At 40.2% G+C, this 22,474-nt stretch overlaps 1 protein-coding gene across 1 annotated transcript; it reads right to left on the bottom strand.

Moving 5' to 3' along the window:
* Positions 1-133: 133 nt before the first annotated feature.
* On the bottom strand, positions 134-21,470 carry LOC116901703 (cleavage stimulation factor subunit 3). The gene is made up of 18 exons (XM_032903832.1): positions 21,370-21,470; positions 19,664-19,761; positions 18,576-18,642; positions 18,397-18,431; positions 18,189-18,315; positions 16,804-16,881; positions 15,407-15,569; positions 13,152-13,261; positions 12,257-12,373; positions 11,802-11,876; positions 10,977-11,120; positions 9,832-9,934; positions 6,562-6,631; positions 5,097-5,292; positions 2,144-2,297; positions 1,398-1,492; positions 1,209-1,269; positions 134-844 (listed from the first exon to the last, which is right to left on the bottom strand). Exons 2-18 carry the CDS (start codon positions 19,741-19,743, stop codon positions 642-644), a joined length of 1,878 nt encoding a protein of 625 aa, XP_032759723.1. The 5' UTR covers positions 19,744-19,761; positions 21,370-21,470; the 3' UTR covers positions 134-641.
* Between the last annotated feature and the right edge of the window lie 1,004 nt (positions 21,471-22,474).

The raw sequence follows: 22,474 nt of genomic DNA, 5'->3' as shown, positions 1-22,474 counted from the left end.
AGGCTCAGTGAGAAACAGCGTCAAGGGAATAAGAGAACTACAGAGAGAGCCACCTGTCGTGTTCTACTGTGCGGGTTTACGTTTGGACTCCCCGTTCCCATGTACAACGCACACAAAGAAGCAGGAGGAGGCATGTTTCTGAGGTCCTTTTATTTTTTTCAAAGGACCCTTTTAAAAATTTATAACTACAAAACAGTCGCCATACATTCTGCCATAAATAAAAACAAACAGTAAGGCAGGACTACATAAGCAAACTGAGAACAAATGTTTTTCAGAAAGTGTGAAAATGTTTTACAATCATAAAGCCATCCAGTTTTTAAAATAAAACTGTGGAAAACGTACAGATCTTCAAGTGGCACATACAAGTCACCCTGGAAAAGGAACAAGATGTGGCGTTGTTGTTTTGTACTGTTATTTAAAACCTAATCTTGCTTAGAGGATAGGTCTGCTCCATATTCAAAATCCACACAGGCTGGGTTTTTCTCAAGAACCATATGACAGAGGCACCAATGACAATACAACTTTGTTTCCAAAACCTTGTAACAAAGCGTTGTCTCTTTAAAACATATGACTTAAGAGGCAAAAAAGGAATCCTGGGTAAGAGTCCTTTCTCTCAGACGCAGGCAGGTTTTTAAGCTGTCTCATCGTATTCGTTTCTGCTGCCGCGCTCTGTAAATGTCATGAACAGGGGGAACTACAGCCCCCTTTTCTTCATCTTCATCTGAATCCTCGTTGGGCCTTTTGACAGCCTTAGTCAGGACAGCACTACTTTCCACTGGGCCGTTGCCTTCCACAGCCAGCTCTGGGGCCCCACCAGTGATGATCCTCACGGCTTCCTCAACAGCTATTGGGATGGAGCAAAAAGAACAGCGCTTACAATGATGCCCCTGTAAACGAGTGCCCTGCCCACTCCGTAGCCAGTCAGCAAGCACGGAGTGACGTAGCCAGTCAGCAAGCACGGAACCGCGTCACTGCTAAGTTACAGGCTGCTGTGAGCCCCAGGAAATGCCAGGACGGTCAGACCATGCGTGCATCACCCCTGTCAGGTGCAGCACGCCCACACTGCAGAAGGCCTCGCCCACTCCAGGGTCACCCTGAACCTCTGTAGACTGGACAGTTGGCTTTAGAGACCTCAGTGAAGAGAACAGTCCTTCCTCCCTGGGAAACAATGTGGATTCCACACTGAAAAGGGAGCTTCTATTACTTACTGTTTGGTATCTTGCATCTTCGGAAAATTTCCATCAGTTCATCCACTTGTACAAAAGGCCCCTATCACGACATGAATAGATTAAATCCCAGTTATCTGACAAGCTAACTATTTTGTACCTCCCATTATACAAGGAAAAAAAGCACATAATTAGTGTGACCCACAGAACCAGTGTGTACAGTGAACAAACCTGGAAGCAGATGGGAGGAGGGAGCAGTTTCATTAGAACAACGGCGGCTGGAGGCACCGGGAACACTCCCCCGGGGACCGGGTGCAAGCCTGGAGCTGAGGGAGAAAGCAGGCATGAGTCACATGGGTATGGCTTCTATGTGAGAAAGCTGAAGTCAAGTGACCTGCACACAACCTCCTATGTCCCTGCTGCTTTCTTCTGAACGCTCATATAAGGTTGGAGTGCTTTAACCAAGTGACAAAACGAAATGGGCCAGACAGGAAGTGCAGTGTCAGTCCTAGGTCACTGGGATCAGACAAGTGACTTCACATAAAGCAAGCCAGGGCTGAACTAAAAGATATTTTTTCAACTATTTTTGAGTTACAGTGTTTACAACCCTGTTTAAAGTCACTTGTTCAATAGCACATTTAATCAAGAGGGTCTTGTTCCAAGCGGACCTAGAGGGGCTGCTACCCACTCACGACTGTGGCACAGGCTGTGATGCCGCAGTGAGCTTCCAGTTGGTCGGGTACTCCGTACACTGCAGCATGCATGAAAACCGCTGCCACAGTCTGCAGCACTCAGAGGCCTTGGTTTGCTTGGTTTCTCAAACATTCTTAGTATATCTAATTCAAAGATTACCGTCAAGTCACTTATCACCCACTGTGACCCCAAGGCTAACAGTTAACTTAGAGTGGAAAAGGCCGGGTTACTCCCTCCCACACCGTGGATTGAAATCAAACAAACGTCTGGGTTCTGGATCTTACGTGCTAAATGTCGTGGCTGAAATGGAATCATCTGCTGAGTGTCTGGCTTAGGGTACTCAGGTTTTCTATCCACTTCATCTTTCAGAACAGGCACTATGGAAGGAGCTACAACTGGGTCTGGAATTATAGCAGCTAGCTTAGCACGGGAGACATCCTGAAAATGCAGAACAGAAGAATCCTAAACCTGAAAGGGTCTTACAGAGCATTGTGCAGTTCCACAGTCTCGGGGATACAGTCAGGATAATTGGGTTATGAGCACAGGGAGGATAGAGAAGGAGAAGCAGGCAATCTTATGATGATAAAGATTGGTCAACACTCAACAAGGGAAGCCATTTGCTTTGAAGGTTGCATTTTAAAAGTTTACCTCAACCCCAGCTAAGAATCACTAGACTGTCTCCAGGCAGGATCGTTGCAAGACAGATACAAGACTTGGTGGGAAGAGAACAGCACCAAGAAGAGGTGGATGGTGTGAAGGAGAAGCCAGGATTTAGATTTGTCTGTTTGAGACAGGGTCTCATTATGTAGCCCTAGCCGTTCTGGAACTCAGCTGGCCTCAAACTTACAGCACCCAGCCTCCTCTGCCTCCTGAGCGCTGGAATTAAAGGCCTGTGTCACCATGTCCAGCTAAGATAAAGCTTTGATTGTTGATACTTTTCCTTCCACTGGGATTAATGTCTCAGAAGAGCCTGGGTTAAGTGAAATTTTGCTTCATGAAAGCCAAGATCGGGATTACCAGCACCTGCACTGGCTAATACCATTTTGCTAAAACAATGAACTTCCTTCTAATGTACAGGAGAAAAGAAACATGTTATCGAACAGTTCTATTTGTCAGGCCTTTTTAGCCATACTGTATCCACTCTTTGAGGCAATCAGTAACATTCCTAGCATGGACTGAAGCTTAAAAGAAGATCACATAGCTAAGAAGAAGTAGAGAGAGCATTGGGCACCCACCCTCTCCTTTTAAACCAGCAGGGCCCTCCCCAAGTTATGTCAAAGTCAGCTGTTAACAGGTCCTATCCATTCAGTCTCTCAAATCTGCTCCTCACACACAGGTGATGACATTGCTATCATGTGGGTAAATCTGAATATGCACAGTGAACCGCTTGCTGTGGTGACAACTTACTATATCACCAACTACCCATCACAGTGTACTCTAGTTCTCCTCAAATCCAAAGTAGAAATGGAAATACAGGCTGGAAAACTCATTAAAAAGTAGCTCTAGTTAGAAATAGTCAACCCCACCCTTTTTCCGAGATAGGGGCATACTATTTATTTAGCTCTGGCAGGCTGGCCTTGAGTTTAGAAAAACTAAGAAACACACTTGCCTGTGTCTGAGGAATTCTGGGATTAAAGGAGTATACCACCAAGTCTAGCAATGATTTGTCTTCTCAAATCTTTTTAAAAATTATATTTACATGTGTGTACCATGCACGTAAGTGTACATGTGCTTGTCAAGAGTTTAAGCTGGTGGGAGTTGGTTCTCTCTTTCCATCATGTGGGTTCCAGGGATTGAACTCAAGTCAACCGGCTTGGTGGCAAGCCCCTTTACCTACTAAACCATCTTGTTGGCTCTCTTTATTTTCATTAAACTCTTCAAAACCATTTTTATCGGGGCTGGAGAGATGAAAAAAGAGTCTTCTTCCAGAGGTCCTGAGTTCAATTTCCCAGCAACCACATGGTTTTCAGCAACCATCTTAATGGGATCAGAAACCTTCTTTTGTCTGAAGACAGCTACAGGTACTCACATATTTAAAATAAATAAAAAAAAAAATCTTTAAAAAAAAAAAAAAAAAAAAAAACCATTTTTATCCTAGGGAAAAAAATGGTCTTCTCTAATAATTCTTTTTTTTTTTTTTTCCTTTTTTTCGGAGCTGGGGACCGAACCCAGGCCCTTGCACTTGCTAGGCAAGCACTAATAATTCTTAATATATCTAGTTTTGCACTGAAAAAAGCAGATAGAGGTAAAAACTGTTCATTTTTTAACAGTATAATATGGATTATTAGGAATCCCTTCAGAACAGGACTATGGGGCTAGCACAGATCTGGAACATCCATCAAAGAAAAGGTCTAAAGCTAATTATGCATAATTCTTTTAAAAGTTTTCTAGTCTGGTTCAGACAGACAGTGAGACTCAGGCTAAAAGAGGGCAGTGGGGAAAAGACTGATGGCCACGGATATCCTCCTGCCAGATGATGTAAAGGGACCAAGCCAAGAGTCGTGCACATACAGTTCCACCTGGGTGTCCACCTTGACCTCTGTTCATGTGAATGGAACAGAAAGGCCGACAAATGATAAGAGCAATGATTTTTTGTACAAGGGCTATTTCTGAGGCTTTAAGAATATTAGGGTTCAGGGACTAAACTAGTTTCCTTATGAGTCAGGCATCTACATGGATGACGCTTAGAAAAGCCAGTTCCCCTATGGGCTGCTGTAGAAAGCTGCAGACCTCACAAGAACACGGGTTTTGCTTTGCTTGTATAGCCCAGGCTGGCTTTGCAAACCTCCTGCCCTCCAGTTTATAAATCCAAGGTTTACAGGTGTGCGTATACCCCAAGCCTAGCTATGTCCTTTTTGATATCTTGACAAAATATACAACAGTAAATATGTTTAGTTGAAGTTCTATCAAAAATATTCATCAGTTGATAAGAATTATTTTAAAATAATTATATTAAGGATTGCATTAAGACTTTTCTCCATCATCTGTCAGACACAAGGCACTGACAATCCCAGGTACACAACGGAAGCATTTATTTGCTCTCAAATGTTTAATTTCCATTTTTTTGTTACTTGTGATTTCCATAAACAACAACAAAATAAATAGTCAATGAAATATTTTTATCTTAGTAGCAACAGAGTAAAGAATTGACCGTAGAATGAAAACTGTGCAGTGCATGGACTCCTGAAACCATAGGGGAAGGGGAACACTGCGGTCATCTTGCTGCTGAGTACATACCTTGTAGCCCAGTGCTTTGAGTTCACTTGCAGAACAAGGGTATAAATCCATAAACTTGTATCTGTCTACCAATAAAGCTGTTTCTTTGCCTTCATACTCTTCTCTGAACGCTGTAAAGCGTCTTTTTTCCACTTTGAGAATACTAGCTAAATCACCAATGTTGCTTTCAAAAGCTAGAAACCGAGCCCAGATTTCTCTGTAGGAAAGTAAATAAAACCAGTACTCAGTCACAGAAGTTGTTTTAAAATAAAGATCTCCAAATAACAGAGAAATAGGATAATATAATGAATATGTGTCTTCTATTAGGTTTAATAATTGTATTTCACCCTATTTGTTTAATTTTATTTTTTCTTAAATATTTGAAAGTCAAGTACAACCACAACACAACACTTTACCCAAATATTTGGACATTAAAGTTCTTTCCTGAGTTGGGAACACACACACACACACACACACACACACACACACACGATTATTATCTTTCTACTTGAGGTAAATAAAAGGCATCAGAAGGAGATAAACTCTGTGAAAAAGGGACCTTGACAGACCGTTATAATGTTTCGTGTATGTGGCTTCATTGTTTTGCTTAGTGGAATAAATTATGTTTCAGAAGATATTCTTCATTTAATGTGTGAATAAAACTATATTCATACATTAATTCATAAAACTATATAATATTGACTCACTGCAGTCAAACTGCACACATCACTGTCTTGTTTGCTTTGTTTGGTTTGATTTTTCTCTGAGACAGGATTTCTCTGTCTTGGCTGTCCCTGGAACTCACTGTGCACCAGGCTGGCCTTCAACTCAGAGATCTGCCTGCCTCTGCCTCTAGACTGGGATTAAAGGCGTGTGCCACCACCGCCTGGCAGTACAAACCACTGTTTTAATGTTCTCAGATTACGTAAGTGCCACAGGCACCCAAAGTAAGATCCTGGGTATCAATAAAGCACCAGGAACAGAATCCTGCAGAACCCTCACACTGGAAGACATGTTTGTGAATGAGTGAGCTGGTGAGGATTAGGGAGAATGCCCAACTGTCTAGGTGGGTGAACCTGGAAGTGAATATGCTGGCTGTGCCACTATACCATGTCATTCTCTCAGTCAAAGCCATACAGTGGGGATGTAACACAGAAAACCAGATTTCAGTATAAAAGAGCCTCTGTATTTCACTAGTGAAATAAATTTCAGAATGCTAATATATGAAGTTCTAGAAATATAGAAAAAGTAGAAAAAATATATAAAATATATAAAATAAAAATGTAAGCTTATGCAAGTATGAAAATATTACAAGTAGGTAAAATGAGAAAAGAAATTTCTCTGAAACCCACACTCGAGCATCCCTTACATATCAGCAATCAAACACCCCGCATGACTTAGCCAGACTCACACTCAAGCGCCCCTCACATGTCAGCGGTCATACATCAGAGCTCACACATCGAGGTCATACATCCACATGGCTTACCCGGACTTCTCGGGAGGAAGGCTTCCAGACGTCAAGACTCTTTCAAACAGAACTCGGGTGTTATTGTCCTCTAGGGTATTTTAGAAAGTTTAAATGTTAAACCAAAGAAAGCTTTACAGTTCAATAATTATTTTTTAAGTGCAAAGCAGAACAAAGTCCCAAGCTTTATCTCAGTTAATCCCACAAAAATCTAATGCAGAAAAATGACTTTGTCATAAATGATTTTTACAGATAAGGAAATTTGCAGGTTCAAAATCACTGAGTTTGCCAGACTTTATTTAATCCCACAAGTCAGAAAGCAGAGACAGATCTCTGTGAGTTCTAGGCCAGCCTGGTCTACATTTTGAGTTCAGGCTAGCCAGAGGTACACAGACCCCTGTTTCAGACAAGCAAACAAACAAACAAGCACTCCCCACCTGACTGGCTTGGCTCATTGTTACCAGAAGCCAGGCCTTTTGACCTTCAACTGAGACCTGGTTTATACACAGTACAATGCAAACTGCAGTGAGGACTGAACCAGATGTCTTATTTTTGCCTTTCAAAACTAATAAGAAGGGGTTGGGGATTTAGCTCAGTGGTAGAGCGCTTGCCTAGGAAGCACAGGGCCCTGGGTTCGGTCCCCAAAAAAAAAAAGAACCAAAAAAAAAAAAAAAAAAAACTAATAAGAAATACTATCTTAGATTTTAAGTATTAGGAGTTCATTTGTAAGTGAAAGCAGGAATTTTCTTGGCAATTCAAGGGATCTTTAAAAAGAACTTAAGAATATAGCAATAATAATTGAACTGATCAGTTAAAATGAGTAGAATCATGATACCTAAATTATAGCACAATCAATTTTGTTTAAATCCTTCATCATGACTGGTTTTTATTTTATTAGCACAGACATTCAATTTACTATCTGTGCATATGCAAGATAACTCATAAGAGATTAAAGATTAAATGAATTTAGCCAAACAAGATGGCATCAAGTCAGATGCACTACATCAAATGACTTGATGTATTTTTAAATTTTAATTTAACTTATTTTTAGGTTGTGTCTGAGTGTTTCTCCTGCATCTGTGTCTGTGCACTACTTGCATTCAATCCCTGTGGGGGTCAGAAGAGGGTGTTGGGTCCCCTGACACTGGAGTTGTGAGCCACAATATGGGTGCTGAGACTCCAGTCTGGGTCCCTTAGAAGAGCAGCCAGGGCTCTTACCTGCCAAGCCATCTTCCCAGCCCCATATTTAAAACTGTTATTAAATATCACCTTTACCTTTGCTTTAGCACAGCTCTGCTCTAACACTCTGTACTATCTCACAGTCTCCTCCCTGATCAATGCCCACCATGTTCTCTGCCTAAAAGGATGTTTTCCTTCCTCTCTATCCGGCTCATCTTCAAGACCCAATTCACTGTTTCCCGTGAATCCTTAGGCTAGCACAGCCACACAGTGGAATGCAGCAGAATGGCATTTAAAACCCTGCTGCCATACTGAGAGGGTAAAATTAATCTTAAGGATAGCCAAGCACATCCAAACTGTCTTTTCAACATGTAAACAATATGAAAATCACAACAATATTTCACATGGTTTACTTTTGTTAGAATTGAATCTCTGAAGTCTGGCGTTTATGCTGGCTAACACGGGCACACTCATTTTGCCCGATGACTAATAGTCTAGATGCTCCGAAGCCTCAGAACAGCTCTGGAGTTTGGGCTGCCATCTTCATGCCCTGTGCATCATCAGGGCTCCGCAGTGACATTCAGCACCTTTCCCATTCACCACCATTAGACACAATTACTGCTGCCCATATATACATTATATATACCCATATATACATTATATATTCCCATATATACATCAAATGCATGCAAAAGCCCAACTTGATTTTCTCAGTCTTATGAAGGGTATACCTCACTGCCAGTGGGAGAACTACAGTTAAGTTTACACACCAATCTCATGTACAAGTAAGTGCAAGTTTTCTTAAAACAACTTTCATACGAGATTGTTTTATTTTTTAGATTTATTTTCTGACTATGGCTGCTCTGCCTGCATAAATGTATATGTACATGTACATGCCTTCTGGATCCCCTAGAACTGGAGTTAGGAATACACACGAGCTACCATGTGGTTGCTGAAAATCAAACCTGTACCCTTGCAAGAGCAAACAATGTTCTTAACTACTGGGTCACTTCTCCAGGTCTCCCAGTTGCCCCCCCCCCCATTTATATATCCTGAACTATCAATACTAATAATAATTTTATGGAGACACACATGAATGAGTACTTATCTAGCATGAAAATGGTTATATTACTATTACTCCAGCAGAGTGGGAAAATAAAGGTGTCAGTGAACACGCTTCTTTTAAAACTTCGCCCCATAACCTCACAAGTAGTTTTGGGTTTGGGGGTTACAGATTTCTAACCCATCTACTGTTACATTACTAGCTGGAGAGGTTTTAAATATCTATTTATCCCTAGGAGACAAGAGATGAGTTGCACAGAGTGGCCAGAGAACAACACAGACAGCTCTGTTTCCTGACAGACACTGCAGCTTCACCAGTTGTGGTAGCATTTTCCTGATTCAAACCACTCTGGAGAGTCAAACACCTAGGTCGGTAGAATGCTTGCTGTGATGGCTTCTGTGGGTTGTTACCTTGACTACATCTGGAATTAACTAAAACCCAAGTGGCTGAGTATACCTGTGAGAGATTTTTTTCTTTTAACCCAGAGCTATGAGGTAGGGCCGTCCATCTTTAATCTGGACCACACCTTATGGCGGCCGCCTATAGACCAACATGGAAGAGGCCGTCGATCTTTGCCAGCCTGGTCTCGGTCTTACTGGATAGTCCTTTCCTTTACTGGCATTAGAGCCTACTTCTTCAGGCTTCTGGCACATACTGAGGAGCAGCTGAGACATCCAGCCTCATGAACTTAGGAACTATTGGATTCTTAGACTTCCCTTGGTAGACAGCCATTGTTGGAGAAGGGAGACCATAGCCTGTAAATCATTCTAATAAATCCTACACACACACAGAAACACATACATGTATGTTTGATTCCCAGCACCCGCATGGCAACTGACAGCTGACTGTAACTTCAGTTCTAGAAGATTCTATACCTTCTTCTGGCCTCCAAGGGCAACGAAAACATTAGTACATAGACATAACATACAGGCAAAAGACCAAAGACCAGTAAGTGGCTCTTACACAAACACACACACACACACACACACACACACACACACACACACACAAACCATGACAGATATTCTGGAATTCTGGAATCAACTTACCATTGAGGTGAGAGAGATAGTCAATATAAGCCAAAACATACTCTGGAATATCTCCATATTTCTTTAGTCCCAATTCAAAAATCTTAAAGGCAACAGATTTGTCCTAGAAGTAAAGACAGTACTGGTTTCTGTGAAATGCCTGACAATGTATGCAAAAGAATCTTTAGACTACAGAATATAATAGGCATGGTGGTGCACACCTATAATCCCAGTGGAGACTAAGAGGCGGGAGGATTGTCACAAATTCAAGGTCATTTCAGCTTATATAGCAAGACACCTTTTCAAAATAAAACCCAAACAAATAAAAAACAATAACAAAGAAATATTCTCACAACCTCTAAATATGACAAAGCACAGAAGAATTAAAATGGGTGAGCTAAATAAAAAACAACCGAGGGGTTAAGTTCGGAATATGAGTGTTATGCTTATACTTCATGGCCAGCCTAAGGAATGAAACAAGAACCTGTCCTTTTAAAGTGAGATAGCTTGGAGGTAGAACTTGCCCAGACTGCTCAAAGCCCTCAGTCAACCCCAGCACCACCATAAACAAAACAAAACAGCCAAGTAGCCAATGTCGACACCTGTCTAAGACGTTTACCACAGTTGCTTGTGGTGGTTCACTGCCTGTAGTCCTAGTCCTGGGTACTAAAAGCTGGAAGATGGAGAGTGTGAGACCAGACTGAGAAACTTAGTGACATGTGCTTCAAAACAAAACAAAACCCAGTGAACAAACAGGAACGGCCAAGGGGTGACCTGCAGTCGGTCACTCAGCGGTGAGCACTTGCTCATCAAGTTCCAACCCTGAACACTGCCCTCCAACACCCTGAGAAAATATGAGACCTTATCTAGGATGCAGGAGGCCCTGGGTTCAATCAGCTACAGGAGATGACCAATCAATCAAAAAAGAAATATGAGCTTAATAAGGCATAAATAAGCAAGCAATTGAGTTGAATAATATTCAATATAATTTTATGCAGATAAGCTTAAGACCTTTACAAAATGGAGCAATTGATTACTTAAAGTAGAAGGGGAGGGTAAGGAGATTTACTATGTAAATCGCTGGCAGAGAATTCACACTAACATGTGCCTGCCTCTGCCTACAGTGCTGGGATCAATGACCTCATCTTCATGTAAGCAGTGCTCACCTTACTGCAGTAATACTCCATGAGCGCTGCGGTCACATAGACGTGATGACGGGTTCTCGCATCCTCTCTTGCCTTTTTAAATATCATTCTTCCAGATTTGATACCTTCTGCTCTCCTTGCAAATTTCATATATTGGATATATACCTATGAGAAAATAAAATATTTGTATTATATAAATTGGAATATACTCTTCACAGTATCTAGTACCAAGGCACTGAGTTGTATGCCAATGTTTCTAGTATAAGAAACTACAGAGTACAGTTATAAGCTACTTTTCCCTAGGTGTTAGGGACACGTGCTAATTTTTTTTTTTTTTTTTGGTTCTTTTTTTTCGGAGCTGGGGATCGAACCCAGGGCCTTGTGCTTCCTAGGCAAGCGCTCTACCACTGAGCTAAATCCCCAACCCCTATGTGCTAATTTTTATTGTGACATAATTTACATAACACAAAATTGTTCTAAAGGGTATAATGCAGTGATTTTTTTCTTCTTTTTATTATCATCAGAAGGTCATAGAATAATCACCACTAATCCTTTTTTGTATTTTATAAGATAAAGCTTTTTTGTGTAGCCTTGCCGGTTCAGAACCTGGAATTCCCTCTGTGGACTCCGATAACTATATATTCAAAGATAACCTTGAACTCCTGCTTCTCTGTCTCCACTTCCCAAACACTGAGATTACACGTGTGAGCCACAATGCCCAGCGGTGTTTTATTTAGAGGGCCCCAGGATCTAATAAGACATCAGAACAAAGACTCTTGTATGCAACGATTAAATGTTTGCTATGTAGGTCAGATAATGGTGGTGGGAAAGAGTTAGGTTACTCACCAAGGTGGGGTCAATGTCCTCAATTGCCAGCAGTCTGTTATATATACTGTGAACCTTCTCGTACTTCATGCGACTCTAAAGTGGCAGAGAAGTGAACATAGTATATACTCAAACACGAGCAAAGCTGAGCTTTAAGGAACCTGAAGACTGCACCCCTGTTCACAGCACATACAATGGCACCAACACTTCACATAAACTCATATGAACTCGAGGACTAACAACTGTTTGTCGTTACCATCTCTGGCTACAAAAACAAAGACGCTACCAGAAAAAAGTTTTAGTCCTGGAGTAAAATTGTAAGCAGTAGATGTGAGTATTCACCAGGTTTAGGAAGAGCTGTGAGTGTGAGGGCTATACACACAGACACTGACAGAGACAGACAGACAGACAGACACACACACACAGACACACACACACACACAGATACACACACAGAGTCTGCTGACTCGTCTCACCTCTTCGTAATCTGCATATGCAAAGTAAAGGAGCATGTTCTTCTTTAATAAAGTGCTGATGGCTCGTTCATATATATTAGCAGCTTCATCACTAAATAATTTGGCATTGTTCATATCCTAGGAGGAAAAGGATCCTCAGTAAGGTATAAGTAGCTGAAAGGGTAAAGATGAGGCAGCGTGCACTCTAAGACGCACGTACTGTGAAAACATGCGCACTGGTGTTAAGGACCTCTCCGTGTGCTGGGCAGAGGGGAGTCTCTAGGGCTTGAGCCAGGGCCTCTACTGCCCAGCTGCACTCCAGCTCCCATACTTAAGTCAGTTACCATTTAGTGCTTCAAACAACAGTCACTCTGACACAGTTTTAAAAGCCATATTTTAATTCTAAGGAATTATGAGTGTTACTAAAGTTCATCCTGACATAAGTTTAAATATTTCCTTTTCTTTTTTGTTTTTTCCAGACAGGGTTTCTCTGTGTAGCCCTGATTATCTTGGTACTGACTCTAGAGCAGATTGCCCTTGAACTCAGAGATCCACAGGCCTCAGCATCCCAAGGGCTGGGATTAAAGGCGAGTGCCAGCACCTGGCAAGCTTAGATTGTCAACATATACTTCCTATATATAAACTTTTTAATATATTTTGCATATAAAATAATGAGTTTTATTATGGTATTTTCACCCATGTCTACCGCTGTACTTTCCTTATACTCTACCCAACCTTGTCTAGCCTCTCCTTCTACCTCCCAAATAGTTCCCCTCTGAATTTAATGTTACGCATGTATGTATTTAAGCATAGACTATATTACACTTTATTACTAAAATTGATGTTACATTTTGTCAGTTACTCTTACTGCTATATCAAAGTCACAAAAGGAAAGAGGAATGGGAGGGATACGCACCCCCTTTTCTGCGAGCAGCTTACTCGACTGTTCCAGATACTGGGCAGCTTCATACCAGATATCAGGGTGATGGCCCAGCACAAGTAGGCACTGTTCATAGGCAAACATAACTAGGGAAGACAAACACACATTACCATCATAAGCACCTCAGCTGCATCATTAGACTCAGGCATGGTCTTTAACGATGAGGGATAGTTGGTTCCAACATTTAAGAAGGACATAGTCTACGCAGAGGACAGCCATTATCAAAGTCCTCTGACCAACACACACACACACACACACACACACACACACACACACACCCCTATAGGAGACAAACACAGGAAGAAAGCAAGCCTGAGTGACTTCACTAAGTGACTGTTATCTGAAGACCAGAGGGGCAGAAGCTGGTCAGTGAGAAGTGGAACAACAAAGGGAAGAGTGTATACAAATCAGCAGAGGTTGCCAAAAATGTGACTCGGTGATACAATTCTTGTTTGGCGTGCAGGTGGTTCTGGCTTTAATTTCCAAGCCTCCAAAATAGATGTAGGCAAAGAAACAGTACTGCCATTAATTAGGTGAACCTGCAAAGTTGAAGAATTCAGTGAGGTGCCAATCCAGCAGTAACAGTGATTTGTATAAAACTAACCTCTGGGTGGGTGGTGGTGGTGTACACCTTTTATCCCAGCACTTGGGAGGCAGAGGTAGATGGATTTTGGTGAGTTTGAGGCCAGCCTTGACTACAAAGTGAGTTCAGGACAGCTAGGGATGTTAAAAAAGAGAAACTCTGTCTTGAAAAACAAGAAATAAAAAATAAAGCAAAACAAAAACAATGACAACAGAAAAAACCAAAAAGACTAGCTCTTCTGAGATTATAAACTGAAAACAGAAAGCATCTCTTTAGCTTAGCAGATATATACATATACGGCTTTGAGCTAAATTCCTGGCACTTCTCTATCTTCACCCATGTGTTATATGTATGTGTCTTCATATACATATATTATGTAAGAAAACATAATGGGGATTTAGCTCAGTGGGTTCGGTCCCCAAGCGCTAAGGCCCGAAAAAAAAAAAAAAAAAAAAAAAACTGAAGGCAAGCCCCCAAAAACCCAAGCCACAACAACAAAAGCAATAACAGCAGCAAAAACAACAGAAACAAACAAACAAACAACCCCCCCCCAATATTAAAGCGCATTGCAGAATGAAGCAGGAGTCAGAGGAGACTGGGCCATGGGCAAAGGTGAAGTTCATATCATACAAAGTCCAAACAGATGATAATTCAACTTCCTTTAAAAAAAGCCCTCAGTATTCTTCAAAGAAGACAACAGAATCTAGTCTTTATAATCTATTATTCAAACATTCATAAAATGTTTAAAGAAAAAAATTATATGGGTAACAAAACATGAAAAAGTAACCAACAGTTAAAAGTCAAAGGAAACCAATCTCATGATGGCCCACTATCTGAAGGAATGATCCAATGAGAACTCTACAGCCATTGCAATAATCCTATTCAAGGATCTAAAGACACATATAGAGGCTGAAGAGAAGGCTCAGAGAGTAAGAGCGCTTGTTTTTGCAGACAACCTGGGTTCGATTCTCAACACCCACATAGCAGCTCATAACTATCTGTAACTCCAATTCCAGAGGATTCAATGACCTCTTTGGGTCTCTTAGAACACCAGGCCTATAAGTGATACAAAGACATTCCTTTAGTTAAAACATCCATATATATATATTTAAACATACATACACGCATACAGTTAAAAATTAAAATTAAAAAGCAAAACAAAACAAACACACATTGTGACATATGAATCTCAATAGAGAAATTAAAATTATAAAAATTTCCTGGAAATTCATAGAACTAAAAAGTACAGTATATAAAATGAATAATTTGCTGGATTATTTTAACATCAGATTGAAGATAATAAAATAAGGGGAAACTGATCATGAAGATGGATCTATAGAAATGATTATGAATGAAAAAAAAAACACAAGTAGAAAAACAAAAAATTCAGAAAACAAACAAACAAAAGCAACAACAACAAAAAACAACCCCCAGCCTCGTGGTAGTGCATTCCTGTGACCCAGGAAGCTAATACGGGAGGTTAATGAGTTGGAGGTCATTGGGGTCTACAGTGAGCTGGAAGCCACTGACCTGCAGAGCAACAGGCAAGAGTGCGTGGGAGGAGCAGTGCAGCGCTGGGCTAATCCCGGAGGCTAGAACTGAACAGCCCCAGACACAGCAGCTGGGGCCCCAGGGCTACTCGCCTTACCTCGTTTTGTTATGAGGGTCTGGTCCTCGGTACGCAGGGGGTTGCTCTTCTCCCACTGGATGTACTTCTTCCACATGTCTACTTGCTGAGCTTCTTGAGGAGTATTCTGAGGGGGCACTGAAGGGGCATTGCGGTCCAAACCTTTCATCACTGTCTCGTATTCCTAAATAAGCATTGAAAAGTTTTGATGAGCTTAGACCAACTCAGATATAAAGGGAGCTACTTGATCGGCTGGAAACACTTTGTTTAAACGTTTACTCTCTTACCCCTAATATCACTTTGTTATTGTGATTTTAGAATTCAAGGTTATCCTAAAATACACAGTGGGTTTAAGGCCAACCTGGGCTATATGAGACCCTGTCTCGAGAAACAGAAGTCAAATAACATCCACAAACAACAAAACAAAACACAAGAGTAAGAAAAGGCATAATAGAATATCACAAAACAAATCCAGACGCCTAGGAGTGGTACACAGAATACTCACAGACTATCTCTGCAGGCAGTGTATGAGGGCCTCTCTGCAGGAAGGGTGATGTAGAAGATAGCATGAGTGAGATTTGGTAGCGTTGTTATTGACAACGTGGCAGAAACTAGTAGCTTTTGTATTATTGGGCTATTTCCCCAATGAATAGAAAGGTATGTATACAGCACAAAATCTGACCCACAGAGCTATGGCATTTTATAAGTGCATTGACTGCAAAGTAACACAATTTTCAGATAAGCAAAGATGAAGGGAAAGTATCAACTACTTCAATAATTCTATGCAAATCTGTTTTGAAAAATATTTTTAGCCAAGCATCATGGCTCATGCCTATAATTCTAACACTTGGGAAGCTGCTGGCACAGGAAGAACATTGTGAATTCAAGGGGAGCCTGGGCCACATCAAGGCAGTCAGCACTACATAGCAAGACTATACTTTTTGGACTGGGGATGTGACTCAGTAGTAAAACTTTTCCTAATGTATGGGAATCCTTAGGTTAGATAATGCCCAGTACACACACACACACACACACACACACACACACACACACACACACACACACACAATTTTTTCCAAGTCCAACAAATAGTTTGCCATTTAATATAACTTAAATAACTATTTCAATTTAACTATATCATTTTGCCAGGCAAATTGATCTGTATGAGTGTGAGGCCATTCTGGTTTGTTTTATGAGTTCCAGGACAGACATTGTTACATAAAAAGATCCTGTCCTCAATAAAACGAATCAAAACCAAAAATCATAAACCCAGACAAATATCAATTAGCTATAATTAGCTGTCATTAATTAAGACTCAAATGATTTAAAACATCAAGAGTAATATCAGATGGGACAGCTTTGCTAATTATTTTAATAATTCAGAAACATTAAATTAAGTAGCCCATAGAATTTCATACCTTTGCTACACGTCTAGCATTCATGTAGTCTCTACTTCGATCTTCGATCATCTTTTTAGCTAAATGAATATTGATACCCTAAGGAAAAAATATTGTTATTAACTGTTTTTTTTCTTTTCTTTAAAATATCTCTTTACAGTTTTGCAAATCGAGCCCACAGCCTCCTGGATGCGGCAGCCAGACAAACACTACACCGAGCCACACGTGCAGCTGAGCATGCAAGACGGCTTCGTAGGTAACGCTCTTGTCACAAACGCCTGGTGGCTCATGATCCATCTCTAGAACCCAGGTAAAAGTAGAGAAAACTGACTCCACACAGTTGTCCGGTGACTTCTACACATCACAATGCTACATGTGTCCCTTCACCTCTACATTAGAATCCGCTCTGTCAATCGTGAGTGGGCGATCCAGTCCTATTAATAGGACACACTTTATTTTACTTCGTGTGGATGGATGGGTGGGTGCACATACTGTAGCACATGCTGGGGACGAGAACAACTTCCAGCAGTGGCTCCTCTCCTTTTACAATGTGGGGGCTGAGTACTGAACTCAGGCCATCAGGCAGGGCAGAGAATGCCTTTACCTGTTGAGCCGTCTTACTGGACAAGGGTTTGTTTGTTTGTTTGTTTTACTTTCTTCTTTTTAAAAAAAATGTGTATTATTGTTTTGCCTGAGCTATGCCTGTGCACCAGTGCATGGCTGGTGCCCATGGAAGCCATGAAGAAGAGCTGGATTCTCTGAAACCGGAGTTACAGATGGTTGTGAGTCACAATGTGGGGTGCTGGGAATTGAACCTGGGTCCTCTGTATCCAGTGCTCTCTACTGCTGAGGTAGGTATCTTTCTAGCTCCTAGCCCAGGAATTTTTATAGACATGAAATCATGAGATTCTGTCTTATCTAGTCAAATCAGTCATTAAGCAAACAATGATAGCTGGCAACAATGTGGACAAAAGGAACAATTCCTGGTGGGGATGTAAATTAATTCAAAAGTCAACACAGATTTCTTTAAAAAGCTACATATAGACCCACTATATGATCCAGCTATACAATTCTTGGGTAGTGATCCAAAGGACTGAAGCCAACATACCACTGATATACTTGCAAATTAATGTTTATTGTAGTACTATTTAAAAAAAATAAATTCTTTATTGGAATAAATATAAAACAACATGTTTAGGAATATAAAGTTCAATAGTAGGTCATTTCCCTCATATGCATAAAGCTCAGTGTTTAATTCATGGTGCAACAAAACAGAAGCCAGTAGCAGCAACAGACACTGGGCAACACTAATATTCAGGCACTTGACACTAGAAGCTAGATTCCCTACGTTTACAATAGATAATAATTAAAATGGCCAGTCTGTAGTAAACTCTGGCTTATTTTACCTCTTCATACTTGTTGTAGTCTCTCCAGAGTTGCTCAATGTTGATCATTGGATTAACACAGCCTCGTTGATAAACTCTTCGGACAGCAGTTATTCTCTGATTTTCTGCATAAGATCCTACAGCTTCCCTGAAGTTAAATAGAAAGTATCATTAATTGTATTATAGCTAAATCAATTGTTTATATAATAAAAATTAAGACAATACTTACACGCCTTTTAAGAAATTGATGTAATCCACCCAAATCTAAGAAATAAAACAAAATGTTAATATGTTTTTTGATATTTTTTCATATTTAGGAGTATACCCAGAGTCTCATGCATGCTGGGTAAGTACACTACCACTGAACTATATACCCAGCCCTTGTGTATATATTTAATTGAACTCTACCTGATAGGACATAATTTCCATTCCAATTTTATCCAGTGCAAAGTCATAAGCTTGAGCCATTTTTTCTCTGAAAGGAACATGAAAAATAATTTTAAAAATTTGTTATTAGTTAGGTTTATGGCCCATACCTGTTATCCCAAGAAGCTGAGGCAGGATCACTACCCTGAGTTAGAGGCCATTCTGGGTTATATAGTAAGTTCAAGGCTAGCCTAGGATATCTAGTATATACCCCATACTACTCTGATACAAAGCAAGACCCTGTTTGAAAAGAAATCAGAAGCTAATCAAAACCTAAAACTACTATCAAACATGTCAGAGAACATCCACTGAGAGAGTATCTGAAGATAGGTATGTCACAGTGCGGAGTTCACTACCAAGTAGCTGTCTTAGACATCCTAAGTGGACACTGTATCATATAATTGATGAGCATGTGCTAAGACAATCATTAAAAAGCTTCTCGAAAAAGTTTGACAAGCCTGTCAAAAAAGTACTATCATGTTGTAAATACACAGTGTTTTAATATAGAAAAATTTGGTTGAGTCAGTTCTCAAGTGTAAGATTAGTGCCTGCGGCTTTATTTAAACCACTTTTCCTGATTTCTTGGAGAATTCTGACTTTTCAAATACTTAGGTTTCTTCTTATCTGTAGCTCAGAGACAGAGCTGGTGTGAGACATGTGGAAATGATTGTGTCTAGAGACCACATGCACCAATACCAGCCACAGCCCAGGGTTTCTCTGTGTAGCCCTGGCTGTCTTGGCACTCAATCTGTAGAGTAGGCTGGCCTCAATCTCAGAGGTCTCTCTGTTTCCTCAGTGCTAGGATTATAGGTGGGCACCACTACACCTAGCTCAATATGCATTCTTTTATAAAAAAAAAAAAGATTTATTTATTTATTATATATAAGTGCACTGTAGCTGTCTTCAGACACACCAGGAGAGGGCATCAGATCTCATACAGATGGTTGTGAGCCACCATGTGGTTGCTGGGATTTGAACTTGGGACCTCTGGAAGAGCAGTCAGTGCTCTTAACCACTGAGCCATCTCTCCAGCCCTCAATATGCATTCTTAATACCATGATTTCACTTACTTGTAACTTGGCAGTTTACCCTTGGTTTCTCTGACGTATGAAAGATAACACTTCCATAAATCAATGTGCAAAACCTTCATAAGGCATCTTTGAAATAGCTTTAAATATAAGAAAATAGTATCAGCGTCCAGATAAATACATTTCATATTTGCATGAATGAAACAGCATTTAAAATAAAGTCAGACTTTTCAGGAATTAATTTTATTATTAATAAAAGGCATATAAGAGGGATGGAGAGATGACTCTGTGGTTAAGAGCACTGCCTGAGGACTTTAGTTTGATTCCCAACATCTATAAGGCAGCTCACGACCATCCATTAAACCAGTTCCAGCAGGTCAGATGTCTACTTCTGTGGGCACCAGGCATGCATGTGGTGCAGATTTTGAAAAGACAAATAACAATCCTTTCAGTTTAGACAATCAAAATCATGCCCATGCATTTCACAAATATAGTCATTTCCTTTCATTTCCCCAGAACCATAAGTAAATATATAAGTGAACAAATACAATTATTTTTCTTTTGTAATGTTTTCTTAGTTTAAATTAGCATATGAAATAAATTTCATTGAGGCATGTTCATTTTTTGCTCTTATTGACCTTGTCCCTTACTTCTCCTCACCTCCACTCCTACTCATTCCCTGTCTCCCAATAGCTCCCTCTGCCCTCATGGCCAGTGTATTCCATACACGTCTGGTTTATTTTGCTTAACACAGGATATCTAGTATCTAATTTCATTCACTTTCCTGCAAATGTAATGATTCCACTCTGCATATATACTGATTTTTTTTTTTAATTCATTGGTTGATAGACATCTAGGCTGGCCCATTTCTTCTCTTATGAACAGTATAGCAATAAACATGGATGCATAAATACCTCTATGGTAGGAGTTAGAATCCTTTGAATATACAGCCAAGTCTGGTATACCTGGGCCACATATAGCTATTTATCTGTTTTTGAAACAGGGTCTCACTACATATCTCTGGTTGTCCAGGGACTCTCTATGTAAAACAGGTTAACCTCAAACTCAGACCCAGGTACCCCTGCCTCCCTTGTGCTGGGATTAAAAGCACACGCTACCATACACTGCTGCGGCTTATTTCTCAGGCAGGACCTCGACCTAACATAACTATGTACTAAAAATGACTTCCCAATCTCCCGTCTTCACCTCCCAAAGGCTAGGGTTATAGGTGTGCATTACAAGTCTGGTTTTTATGCAGTGATGGGGTTGAAAGGCAGAGATTAACCATGTGGTCAGCAGTTCCAGCTCCCACTGCTCAGTTTTTGAGAAACCCCCATGCTAATTTCCATAGGGCTGCACGACTTTATACCCAACTAACGGTGTTGAAGCACTTCCCTTTCCTGGATCTCAGCGGGACTTAGTGACATCTTTTTCTTGGTTTTAGCCATTTTGACTAGAATAAATTAGAATTTCTAAGTAGTTTTAATTTATATTTCCTGAAAGCTAACAAATTTTTAAGCTTTGAAAAAGGTGAAATATTATTATAATATATAACTACTACCTGGATTCAGCAACTTATATCATTTTACCATATTTATATATCATATTGGTAATATAGAAACTTTTTTTCGGAGCTGAAGACCAAACCCAGGGCCTTGCACTTGCTAGGCAAGTGCTCTACTACTGAGCTAAATCCCCAACCCCCATAAAGAAACTCTTAAACTTCAAAATATAGTAAAAGAACTTACCTTTTCAACCTTGTCATAATTTTAGCTTTAATCTGAAGAGAAACATAGGAAATAGGATTAACGTTACTCTTTTTACAATATCAACATACTATTTCTGAATTTTTGACTAATTTTTTGACCATTTTTTTAATCAACCCTATAAATCTTTCCTTCAAAATAACAAATAAGTCAGGTATAATGGTACACACATGTGATCCAGAAGTTTCACTAACAGGGGAGAACTGGTTTCCAAAGCAATCACTTATTACCTTATTATAACTGCCAGAAATTTTTGCTTAGAATTAAGTATACCCTTTAAACTAGCAATTTTTTAAAATTTATTTTTGAGAAATTTATACAGTATATATACATACATATACACACATATATAAGTGTGTGTGTATATATAATATATATTAGATTATAATTACATCATTTCTTCCTTTCCTACACCTCCAAACCCTCTCATATAACCTTCCTTGTTTTCAAATTCATGGCTCTTTTTCACTGTTGTTACATACATAAGGATATTCTTTTTTTTTTTTGGTTCTTTTTTTCGGAGCTGGGGACCGAACCCAGGGCCTTGCGCTTCCTAGGCAAGCACTCTACCACTGAGCTAAATCCCCAACCCCAAGGATATTCTTAAATAAACACAGCTGCTCAGTCTATTTGATGTTACTTGTATTTTAAGGGCTGACCATTTGATACTGGATAGCCAACTGGTGACTCTTCCTTAGGAAGACTACTTGTCTGCTTTCCTTAGCATTCCTTAGTTGTCCATAGTTCTCTGTGTCAGGCTGAGGCCTTCTGAGCTCCCATTCACATCAGCATTTCTATTAGTAGCCTCCTAATTAAGCTAATGTTTAGGCAGTCATGTTGGTGAGACCTTATGGGTGCAGCGTCTGACATTCCTAGGAGACACAATCATTCCATCCCTTTTCCCACAACAACCCTTGAGCCTAAGGTCCAGTTGTGTTGATTTACCAGTTGGGTGTGGGCTTTATGTGTGATTGACTCTAGTTTTCTCTGTTGGTCTGTGTTGCAAAGAGAATTTTCCTTGATAAGCAGTGAGGACTACACTTTTCTGTGGCTACATGGACACAGCCTTAGACTGTAGTTAGGGACT

This window comes from Rattus rattus, chromosome 5 (assembly GCF_011064425.1).
Source record: "Rattus rattus isolate New Zealand chromosome 5, Rrattus_CSIRO_v1, whole genome shotgun sequence".
Lineage (NCBI taxonomy): Eukaryota > Metazoa > Chordata > Mammalia > Rodentia > Muridae > Rattus > Rattus rattus.
Note: the sequence above shows the minus strand (reverse complement) of the source record. Positions and strands in the feature narration are given on the sequence as shown.